Source organism: Protomyces lactucae-debilis (assembly GCF_002105105.1).
Source record: "Protomyces lactucae-debilis strain 12-1054 chromosome Unknown BCR37scaffold_10, whole genome shotgun sequence".
Taxonomy (NCBI): Eukaryota; Fungi; Ascomycota; class Taphrinomycetes; order Taphrinales; family Protomycetaceae; genus Protomyces; species Protomyces lactucae-debilis.
Genome location: NW_024468002.1, coordinates 422582 through 433471, shown reverse-complemented (window position 1 = coordinate 433471; position 10890 = coordinate 422582). Strand labels below are relative to the sequence as shown.

General features: G+C 52.0%; 5 protein-coding genes across 5 annotated transcripts; 2 read left to right on the top strand and 3 right to left on the bottom strand.

The window, feature by feature from the left end:
* Positions 1 to 112: 112 nt before the first annotated feature.
* On the bottom strand, positions 113 to 1519 carry BCR37DRAFT_347486 (NADP-specific glutamate dehydrogenase; the record flags this gene model as incomplete). Its single annotated transcript, XM_040867771.1, has 2 exons — positions 113 to 1450; positions 1493 to 1519. 2 exons carry the CDS (start codon positions 1517 to 1519, stop codon positions 113 to 115), a joined length of 1365 nt encoding a protein of 454 aa, XP_040725231.1.
* Positions 1520 to 3362: 1843 nt separating this feature from the next.
* Positions 3363 to 4049, bottom strand: BCR37DRAFT_393131 (uncharacterized protein; the record flags this gene model as incomplete). Its single annotated transcript, XM_040871255.1, has 1 exon — positions 3363 to 4049. The coding sequence occupies one exon, from the start codon at positions 4047 to 4049 to the stop codon at positions 3363 to 3365; it is 687 nt and encodes a 228-aa protein (XP_040725230.1).
* A 944-nt stretch (positions 4050 to 4993) lies between these two features.
* BCR37DRAFT_380032 (uncharacterized protein) lies at positions 4994 to 5263 on the top strand. Its single transcript, XM_040869405.1, has one exon. The coding sequence runs from the start codon at positions 5047 to 5049 to the stop codon at positions 5230 to 5232; it is 186 nt and encodes a 61-aa protein (XP_040725229.1). The 5' UTR covers positions 4994 to 5046; the 3' UTR covers positions 5233 to 5263.
* A 390-nt stretch (positions 5264 to 5653) lies between these two features.
* On the bottom strand, positions 5654 to 7639 carry BCR37DRAFT_380030 (nucleotide-diphospho-sugar transferase). Its single transcript, XM_040869404.1, has 2 exons — positions 7434 to 7639; positions 5654 to 7393 (listed from the first exon to the last, which is right to left on the bottom strand). Exons 1-2 carry the CDS (start codon positions 7587 to 7589, stop codon positions 5729 to 5731), a joined length of 1821 nt encoding a protein of 606 aa, XP_040725228.1. The 5' UTR covers positions 7590 to 7639; the 3' UTR covers positions 5654 to 5728.
* Positions 7640 to 8984: 1345 nt separating this feature from the next.
* BCR37DRAFT_402780 (amino acid transporter) lies at positions 8985 to 10890 on the top strand (the record flags this gene model as incomplete). Its single annotated transcript, XM_040871936.1, has 4 exons — positions 8985 to 9171; positions 9192 to 9307; positions 9349 to 9537; positions 9619 to 10890. The coding sequence occupies 4 exons, from the start codon at positions 8985 to 8987 to the stop codon at positions 10888 to 10890; spliced, it is 1764 nt and encodes a 587-aa protein (XP_040725227.1).

Sequence of the window (10890 nt, the reverse complement as noted above, 5' to 3'; positions counted from 1 at the left end):
TGGGAAGGAAAGGGCGACTTGAACAGAGTCTTGATCTATTGTATGCAGCATTCTAAGTCATGGTCTTTCTACATCATAGTACACTGGCGATGGACAAGGAGGGAGATGTTCTCTAGAACCACTCACCCTGGTCGTGCATAGCACCAGCAACCTTGAGGAAACCAGCAATGTTGGCACCGGCCACAAGCGAAGGCAGACCGCCCTTGCTAGGCTTGCAGAACTCCTCTGCCGTCTTGATGGATTGCACAAAGCAGTTCTCCATGATACTGGCGAGCTTGGCGTCAACCTCCTCGCTCGTCCACGACACTCTCGCCGAGTTTTGTGACATTTCGAGACCAGAGACAGCAACACCACCAGCGTTGGAAGCCTTGCCCGGGCCGTAGAAGATGGCCTTCTTTGAAGAAGCAACTTCACGTGCAGCCTCAAAGGCATCAATGGCCTCTTGTGTGCAACCCATGTTGGAGCCCTCAGCAATGAACATGCAGCCAGACTCAATCAAAGCCTTGGCTTCGTCACCCGAAACCTCGTTTTGTGTAGCAGATGGCAAGGCAACGTCACACTTGACATGGGTCCAGGGACGCTCACCCTCCTTGTACACGTACTTGCTCGTGTCCTTCTTTGAGCAAAAGTCGCTGAGTGAGCCGTGCTTGAGCTTCAGAGCACCAATCTCCTCGACGTCTTCATTTGTGAAGCCAGCCTCACAGATAACAGCGCCTTTGGAGTCGGAAAGCGAAACAACCTTGCCGCCGAGCTCGTTGACTTTGAGAGCGGCGTACTGAGCAACATTGCCGGAACCAGAAATGGCGACTGTCTTGCCCTTGAAGGACTCTGCACCATCGGTTGCGTATTTAATCATGTGTGCCACGTAGTACACAAGACCAAACCCAGTGGCCTCAGGACGGATGAGCGAACCACCCCATGAAGCGCCCTTTCCGGTGATCATACCTTCAAACGAGTTTTGCAGCTTCTTGAAAGCACCAAAGAGGTAGCCGACCTCGCGACCACCGACACCGATGTCACCAGCTGGAACATCGAGGTTCTGACCAATATGTCTGTACAGGCATGTCATGAAGGCGACACAGAATCGACGAATCTCATTGTCGCTGCGACCCTTGGGGTTGAAGTCAGATCCACCTTTACCACCGCCCATCGACAAACCCGTCAAGGCATTCTTGAAGATTTGCTCGAAACCGAGAAACTTGAGAATAGAGAGATTGACGGTTGGGTGGAATCGCAGACCTCCCTTGTATGGACCGAGGGCGGAGTTGTACTGCACACGGAATCCACGGTTCACCTGGAGCTCGTGGTTGTCGTCCTCCCAAACAACACGGAATTGCAAGACACGCTCGGGGATGGCAATCACCTCGAGGGCTTTCCTGAGTTCAGGCCGCTTCTCAAACAGGCTCGAGGACTCGATGGTCGACTTGAGCTCGTTGTAGGCTTGCTCAAACTAGATTGTTAGCGTATTGCCGCAGGTCGTGTGTGACAGTACCTCTGGCTCCGAAGGAAGGTTAGACATGTTTGAGTACTAGTCTTTGGCTTTGGGTGTAGCTTGTGCCTGCTCCAGGGCATTATATAATGGTCGTGTATATGTAAGAGTCGCCTGTCAGCCACAAGATAGGCAACGCTCCTTATCTCTCTGGCAACTGCCGACCCGAGATCTCAGAGAGATTATAAGCCATCAACGCAGCCTTCAGAAAGCGCGGCGATATCGATGTTTGCATCAAGATGACGAGCACACAGCATAGCGAGGACTTGCCAGGATGTCTTGGACACCGATGACAAGCTGAAAACAACGCCTGCCTGCCTAGCAGCCTTGTTCCGATGTCGGCCGCAATCTCACCTGTCGAAATAAATTGTGGCAGATCTCATCTCGCCCGCGAATCCCGCGCAAGCCGCAACCTCAAATGCCGTCCTATGCGCACCAGGACTCTTACTTCTGTCTCAAACTACAGCAACAACATGGGTCGAACGACTGGGGCATGGTTTGGAGCTTGCCTAGTATGCCTACTGCCTGATGCTTGAGGAAACCTGTCAGCTCCAGATGAGGAGGAGCCCTGGTCGCTGGCCTTGTTCGGAGTTGCGCTGCGAAGTACGCGGGATGATCTCCGAACATGTGCTCAGCATCAGATGGCCTCACCAAAACACAATTTGCCTGTCTACTTGGACAACCTTCCTACCAGGCTCTTTTCTTGACCTGTCCACTGCCGGTCCAGTCTGAGACTTGAGCTGCATACAAAGTTGCTCATAAATGGCTGCACAGCTGGCATGGGCGGCATAGGATAGTCTATTGGCAGTACCTTCACACAAGCCAGCAAGTCTCTCGCATTCCAACATCTCTTGGTTCGCATGCTGCAGTATCTAGCGTGTCAATTCCATTTCTAAGATTGGAATCTCTTACCAGACTTGCAGTGAAGCCAATGTGTTGCAATACGAGGACGCGTTCAACGAGCACGCTCTGACAGGCTCGACAAAACAAAGCAGTGCTGCGGTCACAAGAACCACACAATGTCCCCTCAATCGTCGTCTCGAGTAGAGAAGCTACCCATAAAGTTGTGCGAATATCGCTGATGACTGCTGATCAGTATCTCCGTGTGTAGCGACGGCATACCATGGTGCTTGATTTGCTTGGTGGTCCTGAGCAAGCTAGACGAGATTGCCACTGCTTGATCCACATCCAGTGGCAGGACTGAGGTCTTTCGTAAGATGCGCCCTAAACGACAAGTGTCGAGGTGACACAGCATGCGTGCTTTGCATCGCCCCAGCAATTGCAATGCAGCTACTGTAGGCAGACATTCAAGGGGTAAGCTTAGCAAGTCTAGGTCCTCCAACTTGTTGCCCACCTCGTCAACAGCCGCGTGACAGAGCGAAAGCAAGGTGGCTGCTGCACCCAAGCTTGCATCTGACAGACTCATGTGTTCAAACACTTGCTGAGACTCGGCTGTCTTGAGGAACTGCGTCAGATGATGTAGGAAGAAGGGTTGGCGAAGAGATTGCTTGATGGCCAAGTTACCATGTCCTGCATAGCGCAGTAGTGCCAATGCTTGTAGAGAGATGAGCAGTGCTTCCCATCGCCATGCTTGAGACGCGTCTTCTGCAAGCGTATTGAAATGATGGATGAGCTTGTGAGTGCACCCAGCGAGGAAGTTGAGCCAAGAGGACGACTCTGTCAGGCAGTGATGCTCCAGTGACTCAAGTGGCAGGTTCAAGAGCTCATCCAGCTGCGCTCTAGAGTCCTGCAAGTCTTCCTGCGCCAGTGGAAAGAGTCTCTCAAACAAAGGAGGCATCGTCGACATACTCAGTAGGTGTAGTATCATGTCATAAAGTATAGTAGTACAGCAATAGCTGCAGCACCCATTCGTCTACTCTGCTGCTTCCTCCTGCAGCTTGGCAACACGTACCACGTCGTCTACGCGGTCGAGCAGTCCCTGCGTATACTGTACACCTTCCTTCCGGCGCTTGCGTAGTGCTTCACGGTCACCCTCCCCTGCATCATCCCGGCTGACAATACCATCCAGAGCAAACAGCTTCTGCAGTAGGAGCTCAGCCAACATATCATGCTGCTCTTTCCGTTGCTTCGCCTCCATCACTTCTGGACCCGTATACATCTCCACCTGTGGTGCCAGGTCACGCTCGATACCGGCAAGCAGCGCATTGAGTTGCTCCAGTGGCGACAACAGCGCCTCCTCCTTCTTCTTCTCCTCTAACGCTTGTTGTCTTTGCCTTGCTGCAGCTACATCGACATTGCCTGGTTGCTGCGCCAGTGGCTCACGCGTCGCCATACAGAGTACTTTGGAACCGCTCTTCATGCCAACAGAAACCAGCTTGACTGCGTCATCACCCAATATCTTGCCTCGAAAGAGCAGCTTGACGTGGTTCGCCGGCGTCTTGGTGATTTCTGTACATTGCTGGCGTAAATCTCCTACGGTTGCTGAGCCAGACTCAATGGACCCTGGGAGAAAGTCGATTTCGTAGCGGTCCTTGCCATGGGAGACTTCGATGATGTTGTCCTTGCGCGTTCCGAAGAACTTGTCAAATATGCTGGCCATGGCTGTCTGTGCAGATGGCTCTAGATTGCTAACAAGATGCAGGTCACTGTAGTTGCGTGAATTGCAGAGCGACGTCAGAGAAAACAACCATCAAGGCACAACACAACACAAGATGCCTCTCTAGCCCAAGCGGAACGACGCTCATTGTCTGTCTGCGGCTGCTTGCCTGATCTGTCTGTTGTGCATGACCCGGGGCTACTGCTTGTCCGAGCTCATTCCTCTTCAGCGTGTGTGGACACTGTACGCAGCGCTACATTGATCACTTGAGTGCTCAAGGCACTATAGGCCACGAAGAGAATGAATCCCAGCGTCGGCCCGTATTCTAGCACTCAGCAAACCTATGGGAGCGCGTCTTCGTCCTTCTATTCTTCCGCAGAACGGGACGTGTATGCCAGTACACCGCGCTCGGCAACGGCTCATCTATCGCGTTCTCCAAGCCCACAGGCATCCACGGGTCTTGATAGACAGCCGGTAGCTTGGCCGATACAGCCTCAGACGAGCTCAGAGTCTGCGTGCAGTATCACTTCGTCTGCACGTAGCAGCCCAGTCAATAATACTCGCATACCTGTGAGACGTGGATCAGGGGCACCCATCCCATCAAAGCATCTGCATCGTCAATACCCGCTTTCGAGGAGTCCCGAGGGTGTCCTAAGTGATCAATCAGCTACAAACACGAATGGCCTAACAGGACGGCAACTTTACGATGAAGATGGTTTCTTGATATCAGGAGAGGATGAACAGGCGCGTGCGCCTCCTATTCAGCGCTCATCTGTACGCCATGTGACTGCACCAGTGACCTCTTCTTTGGTTCATTCTCACTCAGTACCAATCGACTTGATGAGTTCGACAGCAGAGCCACCACTGCAGAGAGGTCAGAGTACATCCAATCCCTCCAGGACCGGCCAGCAAGTCCGGCGAGTACGCTCTGTAGATCGACTAGCTGCTCGCGCTGCCCGTGTCGCGAGTGATACACCACAAGACCGTCAGCGTCGACTCCATGCCATCAATACGGCACCACAAGGCCCACCACCTTGGCTTTCCAAATATGCACCTGATCCGTCCCTACCAAGTGATCAGCAATTACTCCCAACAGTGGCGAAAAAGCTTGCTCGGGAACGGGCATCGATGGACGGTGGTCAGGAGTTGTTGGATGCTTTTGGCGTACCTGTTGTCAAGCCTCTAGGTGCACCTTCGAGAATAGAGCAAGCGAATCCATTGCCTGCTGTGAAGGAAATTGCTGCAGGTGACAGTACACCGGTCACGCCCATGTTGAGACCGGTCACAGCCAGGAGTAAGCTCGATACGCCGATTCGTAATTTTTCGCGACGAGCTGTTGCACCGAGTCCTGCACCACCCTCCAAGGGCTCAGAGACTGTTTCTGTTGCCAGCCCGTTGGTTACTATACATCAGCAAGTTCCTCCATTGGCATTGACAACGCTAGTCGACTCTGTGCCTCCTGGTCATGAACGCACGCTCCAGTCTAGCGCCAAGTCACAAGGCAATACGTCTGCAAGAAGCGATGGAGAGCGAACAAAATCAGTGGGATGCTGTGTGCTGATGTGAAGCACCTTCCAAAACCTTATAACGAACAACGATCATGCATGTATTTTCTTTCTTCTTGCTGCTTCAGACTCTGATACAAATGTCTTTATGTGTCTAAAGGTGACTCTGAAATGTATTTATATGTTAATGTTCGCTCCGCTACTGTTGCCACTCACACCTGTCCTCGTCGTGGAAGCAGCCACGTCGTCGTCCTCAATCACCGCACCGAGGACAGTCTGTGTCGATGATCTGACAGTTGAGCCCGCTGCGGCCTCTGCTTGACTGCCTGCCTGGCTGCCTGCTTCAACAGACGCCGTACCTGCTTGACTGCCTGAACCAACGGGTGCTGTGCCTGCTTGGCTACCAGTTCCCGCAGCCGCTGTTACTGCTTGCCTGTCAGCTGACGATGCGGCAGCTGCACTTCTCATCAGCATAGCAGCATGTGACGCCAACTCATCCAATTGTTTTGCTGGATTCCAATCTTGAGGTTTGGGTAAACCAGCGACTTCTTGTAGCAAGAAATCCGGTCGTTCTTCAGCCGCCTCCCGAGTTTGTGTACCTGGTATTGTTTGCGAGAGTGGCAAGCTGCTATGAGCTTCAGCGCCTTCTGGCAATTCTGCCTCACGCGGCGTATTGGAGCCACTACCCCATGTTGAGCTCGGTGCGCGCGGTCGATTTGAGAAGGGCAACGAGGCGACGTAGTTTTTGATTTCTTGTACTTGATCCCAAGCATTGCTGACTTGGAAGTTGGCGAATTCCTGACGTTCACATTCTTCACCATTGTCATCCTCATTGGTGCTTCCGGTCTCCTCTGGTTCGAGCTGGAAGACTTCTTGAAGGGGTGCGATCGAGTCTTCGGGGAAGACACGTTCAGCGACCGTCTTTCCCTCCCAAGGGAACACAGGCGCACGACCAGTCGGCGGCTGAGGCGGCTCAAAGTGAACTGATTTCGGCATCCTCGTTGGTGTTGGCGGGGGAACGAAGCGCTCACCTAGTCTACTTGGGTCATCCCATGTATTGCTGAAACTCCCAATCTTGAAGTTCCCTGCTTCAGGCTTTGCATGGAGGGGTGGTGATCCTTTACTACCATCCCATGCGGCTGCTGGTGCTTCGAAATGCGGTCCTTCAGGAGCTTCGAGCTCTTCGCGGATGGCAGATAAGCTTGATGCGCTCGGGCGTTGACGAGGCATCTTGGGGATGACAGGCTCAACGTCATCAGTTGAAGCGTAGTGACGCTCATAGACTGACCACCAACGTGACAACAGTTCCCCATAAGCTCCTTCATGCTGGGTAGAAGCCTGCCTTCCTCGGTTCCACGGCTTGATCGTTCCAATAAAGTGAGCGACCTTGATTTGGGATTCGAAATGGCGATAAGCCGGTAGGTATTGGTAGCCTGATGACGGCGTGACGTTGTATGTGAATGAGAGTCGGTGGTAGTGTGGAAAGAAAGTGTTGAGGAGGCCCTGATCGCCTCCATCGAATGAAACGCCGCTTGCAGCAAGTCTACGAAGGGCAGCGTAGTTGCCTATCGAGGGCTTTGTAAGAAAGACACCAGAGTTGAAGATGTCTGGCCACCCGATATCGGGCGCAGCTGCAAAGGGAACGTCCAAGTCAAACAGATGATCGATAGACTGCAAAACCACAGTATCTGCGTCGAGAAAGATAATCTTTTCATATTGCACCTGCCGCCATAACGCAATCTTGGTGAAAGACGCGAGTAAGTCCAAGCGACCGAGCAGATTAAGATTGTCTGTCGAAGGATTGGAAATTGGCTGAACCTCGATTACTTCGTCATACAGTTCCTTCGGTTAGCATGCGCGGACAAGTCCGTTGCGGTCCTACCACTAGCCCAGCAAGCGCTCTATCGGAAACAGCGCTCGAGACCATGATGACAAGTTCACAAGTCGTGCCTAGATCCCTGAGCGAATGAGCCAGCACCTGAGCACCCTTGAGGTATCCATCATTCAAGAGGAGCGTAAAGTACGCATGTCTCGCCATCTTGAAGGACAGAGAAGGGAATCAGAGAGCGTGGATGTAGGTGGTTTTGTCTCTTGTTGACGGCATTTTTGAAATTTCGGTGGGACACAAAACCAACGGCACGGTCCAGCCTCAATCAACGACCAGACATAGATTCTGACATACCTCACCTGGAGCTGATCGCTTGCCGCCATGCTAGACACGCTTCTTGCTATCTGATTTCAATCTGTCCTTGTGCGTACATAAGCGCATCTGTCTCCTACTGCTTCTATGCAGATGTGGTACCTTTTGACCCACCATTCGATGAAGGGTAAAGTGCTAGTCTACATCTTTTAGCCAGGTAAGCAAGGCCTGTACTGTGCTGTCTCTCTTGACTTCTTTGCGGGATCTGCGCTGCTCTCATCGATGTTTGTCAATCTGTTGCAGTAAGCGTTACAGCGAAGATACTTATTCGGTCGAGCGCTATCAGGTTTCTCTAGCACCATGAAGACGTCACTTGCATGCCTCCTCGTCTGCGTTGCTGCGGCTCGTGTTGAACGTCACGGACAGTATAACTCCTTGGAATCCATCATGTCGAATCCATCAAGAATTCGCCTGGCAAAGCGCCAAACGCCTGCCGCCAGTATGAATCCGCAAGGCTGGATCGTGTCAAACTGACCTATAGCATTCGGTTCTAGTTTCACGCCTCTGTTACAAATCTCAACAGTACAAGACCAGCTGAATGGCGCACGTTCAGCTGTACAGGCCGCACCGCAGCAGGTACAGGCAGAACTTCGCAATTTTCTGGGAGCCGAATATCCACAGTAGTGCGAAGCTTCTACCACCCGTTCATCGTTCTTGTCTGTCCGCTAGGTTTGTTGCTTGCCCAATGCGATGCCCGCTGGTTTCTGTAAGACTAGTAATTCGTTGCTTGTGCTGGAGATGTGACGGTTCATGGGCATCCCCAAGATCCAATCGCGAATCCCAGCTCTGCGGGGAGTCTGGAGACTGCATTCGTGATTTGATGCCATTCTCTTGCATGAAGCTCCCAAGACTCCTGAGATGGCGTGAAGTGTCCCCTGATACAACATGCTCGGATGATTTCGGGATAATCGGGTCTTCGAATATGGTGTTCTGTGGTCATCTGAGCTGCCAAAGTCGGTAAGTGCATCAATCAATGTGCGCTATCTACCGAGCGTAAACTAATACGGCTGAACGGCCGGATGCTATCAGTACAGGTGTCGCACTGGATCGCGTGGCAAGCACGGTCGACACAAATATCGGCTTATTTGTCGATAAGGACACCTGGAGATGCAACATCAATGCTGATAGTGGTGTTGAAAACCCCGAGCCCCTGAATATGTTATCGTCGCGCAGGAGTGTCTACATAAAGGCCTTCTGCTCGCTCGAAAGCTGAAGCAAGATTTGTCTGCCAACATGGGAAACTCCTATGAGCTACAGGATAAAAAGCAAGACATTTCCTATGAAGTCAGAGTACCCACCGATATTCAAATGGGAACGATCACTACTACACCGCGTGGGTTCGTTGGGCGTATGGTTGACTCCTTCAAACCACCTTTGCCAGAGCTTCCAGAGAGCGAAGAGCACGGAGAGAAGCTTGGAGGTGAAGCCTCACCACTCAAGCGTCAATTGAAGGGTATGATTGCAGTTCAGTTTGCTCTCTCCTTTTGCTTACATATGCAGGCCGGCATATGCAGATGATCGCTATCGGTGGGTCCATCGGCACTGGTCTTTTTGTCGTACGTTCACAAAGGTATAAGAAGCACAAAGCTAACGGTAGGGATCTGGCAAGTCTCTAGTGATTGGAGGTCCCGCCAGCGTCGTGATCGCTTTCATTTTGATTGGTGTTATGCTCTTTAACGTCGTGCATGCCTTGGGAGAGCTTGCAGTCATGTTTCCAATTGCCGGAAGTTTCGCCACATACAATACACGTTTCCTGGATCCTGCTTGGGGATTTGCCATGGGGTATGTCTTCTGCCACTTTTCTGGTTTGCGCTAACTAGCTAGATGGGTAACGGACCAAGAATAATGCTGCAGCGCTGACATTTAGAATTACGCTATGAATTGGCTCGTGGTTCTCCCTCTTGAGCTCTCTGCTGCTTCCATCGTGGTGCAATACTGGAACGTCAATGTCAACGTTGCCGTTTTCATTACGTTATTCCTGATTATCATTGTCTCCATCAACCTCTGCGGCGTGCGGGGCTACGGCGATGCAGAACTTATCTTCTCCAGCATTAAAGTCCTCGCTGTGACATCGGCATGCATCATCTTCGTGGTCATTAACGTTGGTGGAACTCCAGCAGGACAGTATCTAGGCGCAAAAACATGGTCAAACCCTGGAGCATTCAACAACGGATTCCACGGTCTATGTGGTGTCTTTGTCAATGCAGCCTTCTCCTTTGGCGGAACAGAGCTTGTTGGTCTCGCAGCTGCCGAAGCTGCTAATCCTCGCAGAGCCATGCCGAAGGCTACCAAGCAGGTATTTTGGCGCATCACCATTTTCTACGTCCTTTCGCTGTTCCTCGTTGGACTCATTGTGCCCTTCAATGACCCTAGACTGACCAAAGGTGCAAGCAAGGCTGCTCGAAGTCCGTTTGTCATCGCCATGCAAATCGGAGGTATCAAGGTCTTGCCATCCATCTTCAACGCCGTCATTCTGATCTCTGTCTTGTCTGTTGGCAATTCGTCTACCTACGGTTCTTCTCGTACCCTTGCTGCTTTGGCAAAGGCTGGTCAAGCTCCTAAATGGCTAGGCTACATTGATCGTAAGGGCCGTCCAATGGCAGCTCTCGGTCTAGCCCTCTTCTTCGGACTACTTGGCTATGTGAACGCTTCTCCTCACGGTGGTCTCATCTTCGACTGGCTTCTGGCAATCTCCTCCTTGTCTTCCTTCTTCACCTGGGGCTCGATCTGTCTGTGCCACATTCGCTTCCGCAAGGCATGGCGCATTCAAGGCCATTCGCTGAAAGAGATTCCCTTCCGTGCAGCTGGCGGTGTCTATGGTTCCTGGTTTGGTCTCATCTTCAACATCCTTTGCCTGGTTGCCACATTCTACGTTTCCATCTGGCCACCTGGTAATGGCGGCAAGACTGGCACCCTGCAAGACTTCTTCATCAATTACTTGGCCGTGCCGGTCATCCTACTCTTCTACTTTGCCTACAAGCTCATTCGCTGGAAGTCGAGTGCTGTCGTGCGGAGCGCAACCATGGATGTAACCTCCGGTCGTCGTTCTCTCGACTTGGCTCAAATTGAGGAAGAGGAGCTGTATGAAGCGGAGCACCCCAAGTCTGCGTGGAAGAAGCTTTGGAGCACTATCTGCTGA

Bases quoted from the DNA above. Each gene is read 5' to 3' on its own strand.
- BCR37DRAFT_380032 (XM_040869405.1), top strand. From the start codon at position 5,047: ATGCCATCAATACGGCACCACAAGGCCCACCACCTTGGCTTTCCAAAT.
- BCR37DRAFT_380030 (XM_040869404.1), bottom strand. From the start codon at position 7,589: ATGGCGAGACATGCGTACTTTACGCTCCTCTTGAATGATGGATACCTC. The intron at 7,394-7,433 runs GTAGGACCGCAA...TGCTAACCGAAG, and splicing joins GAGCGCTTGCTGGGCTAGTG to GAACTGTATGACGAAGTAAT.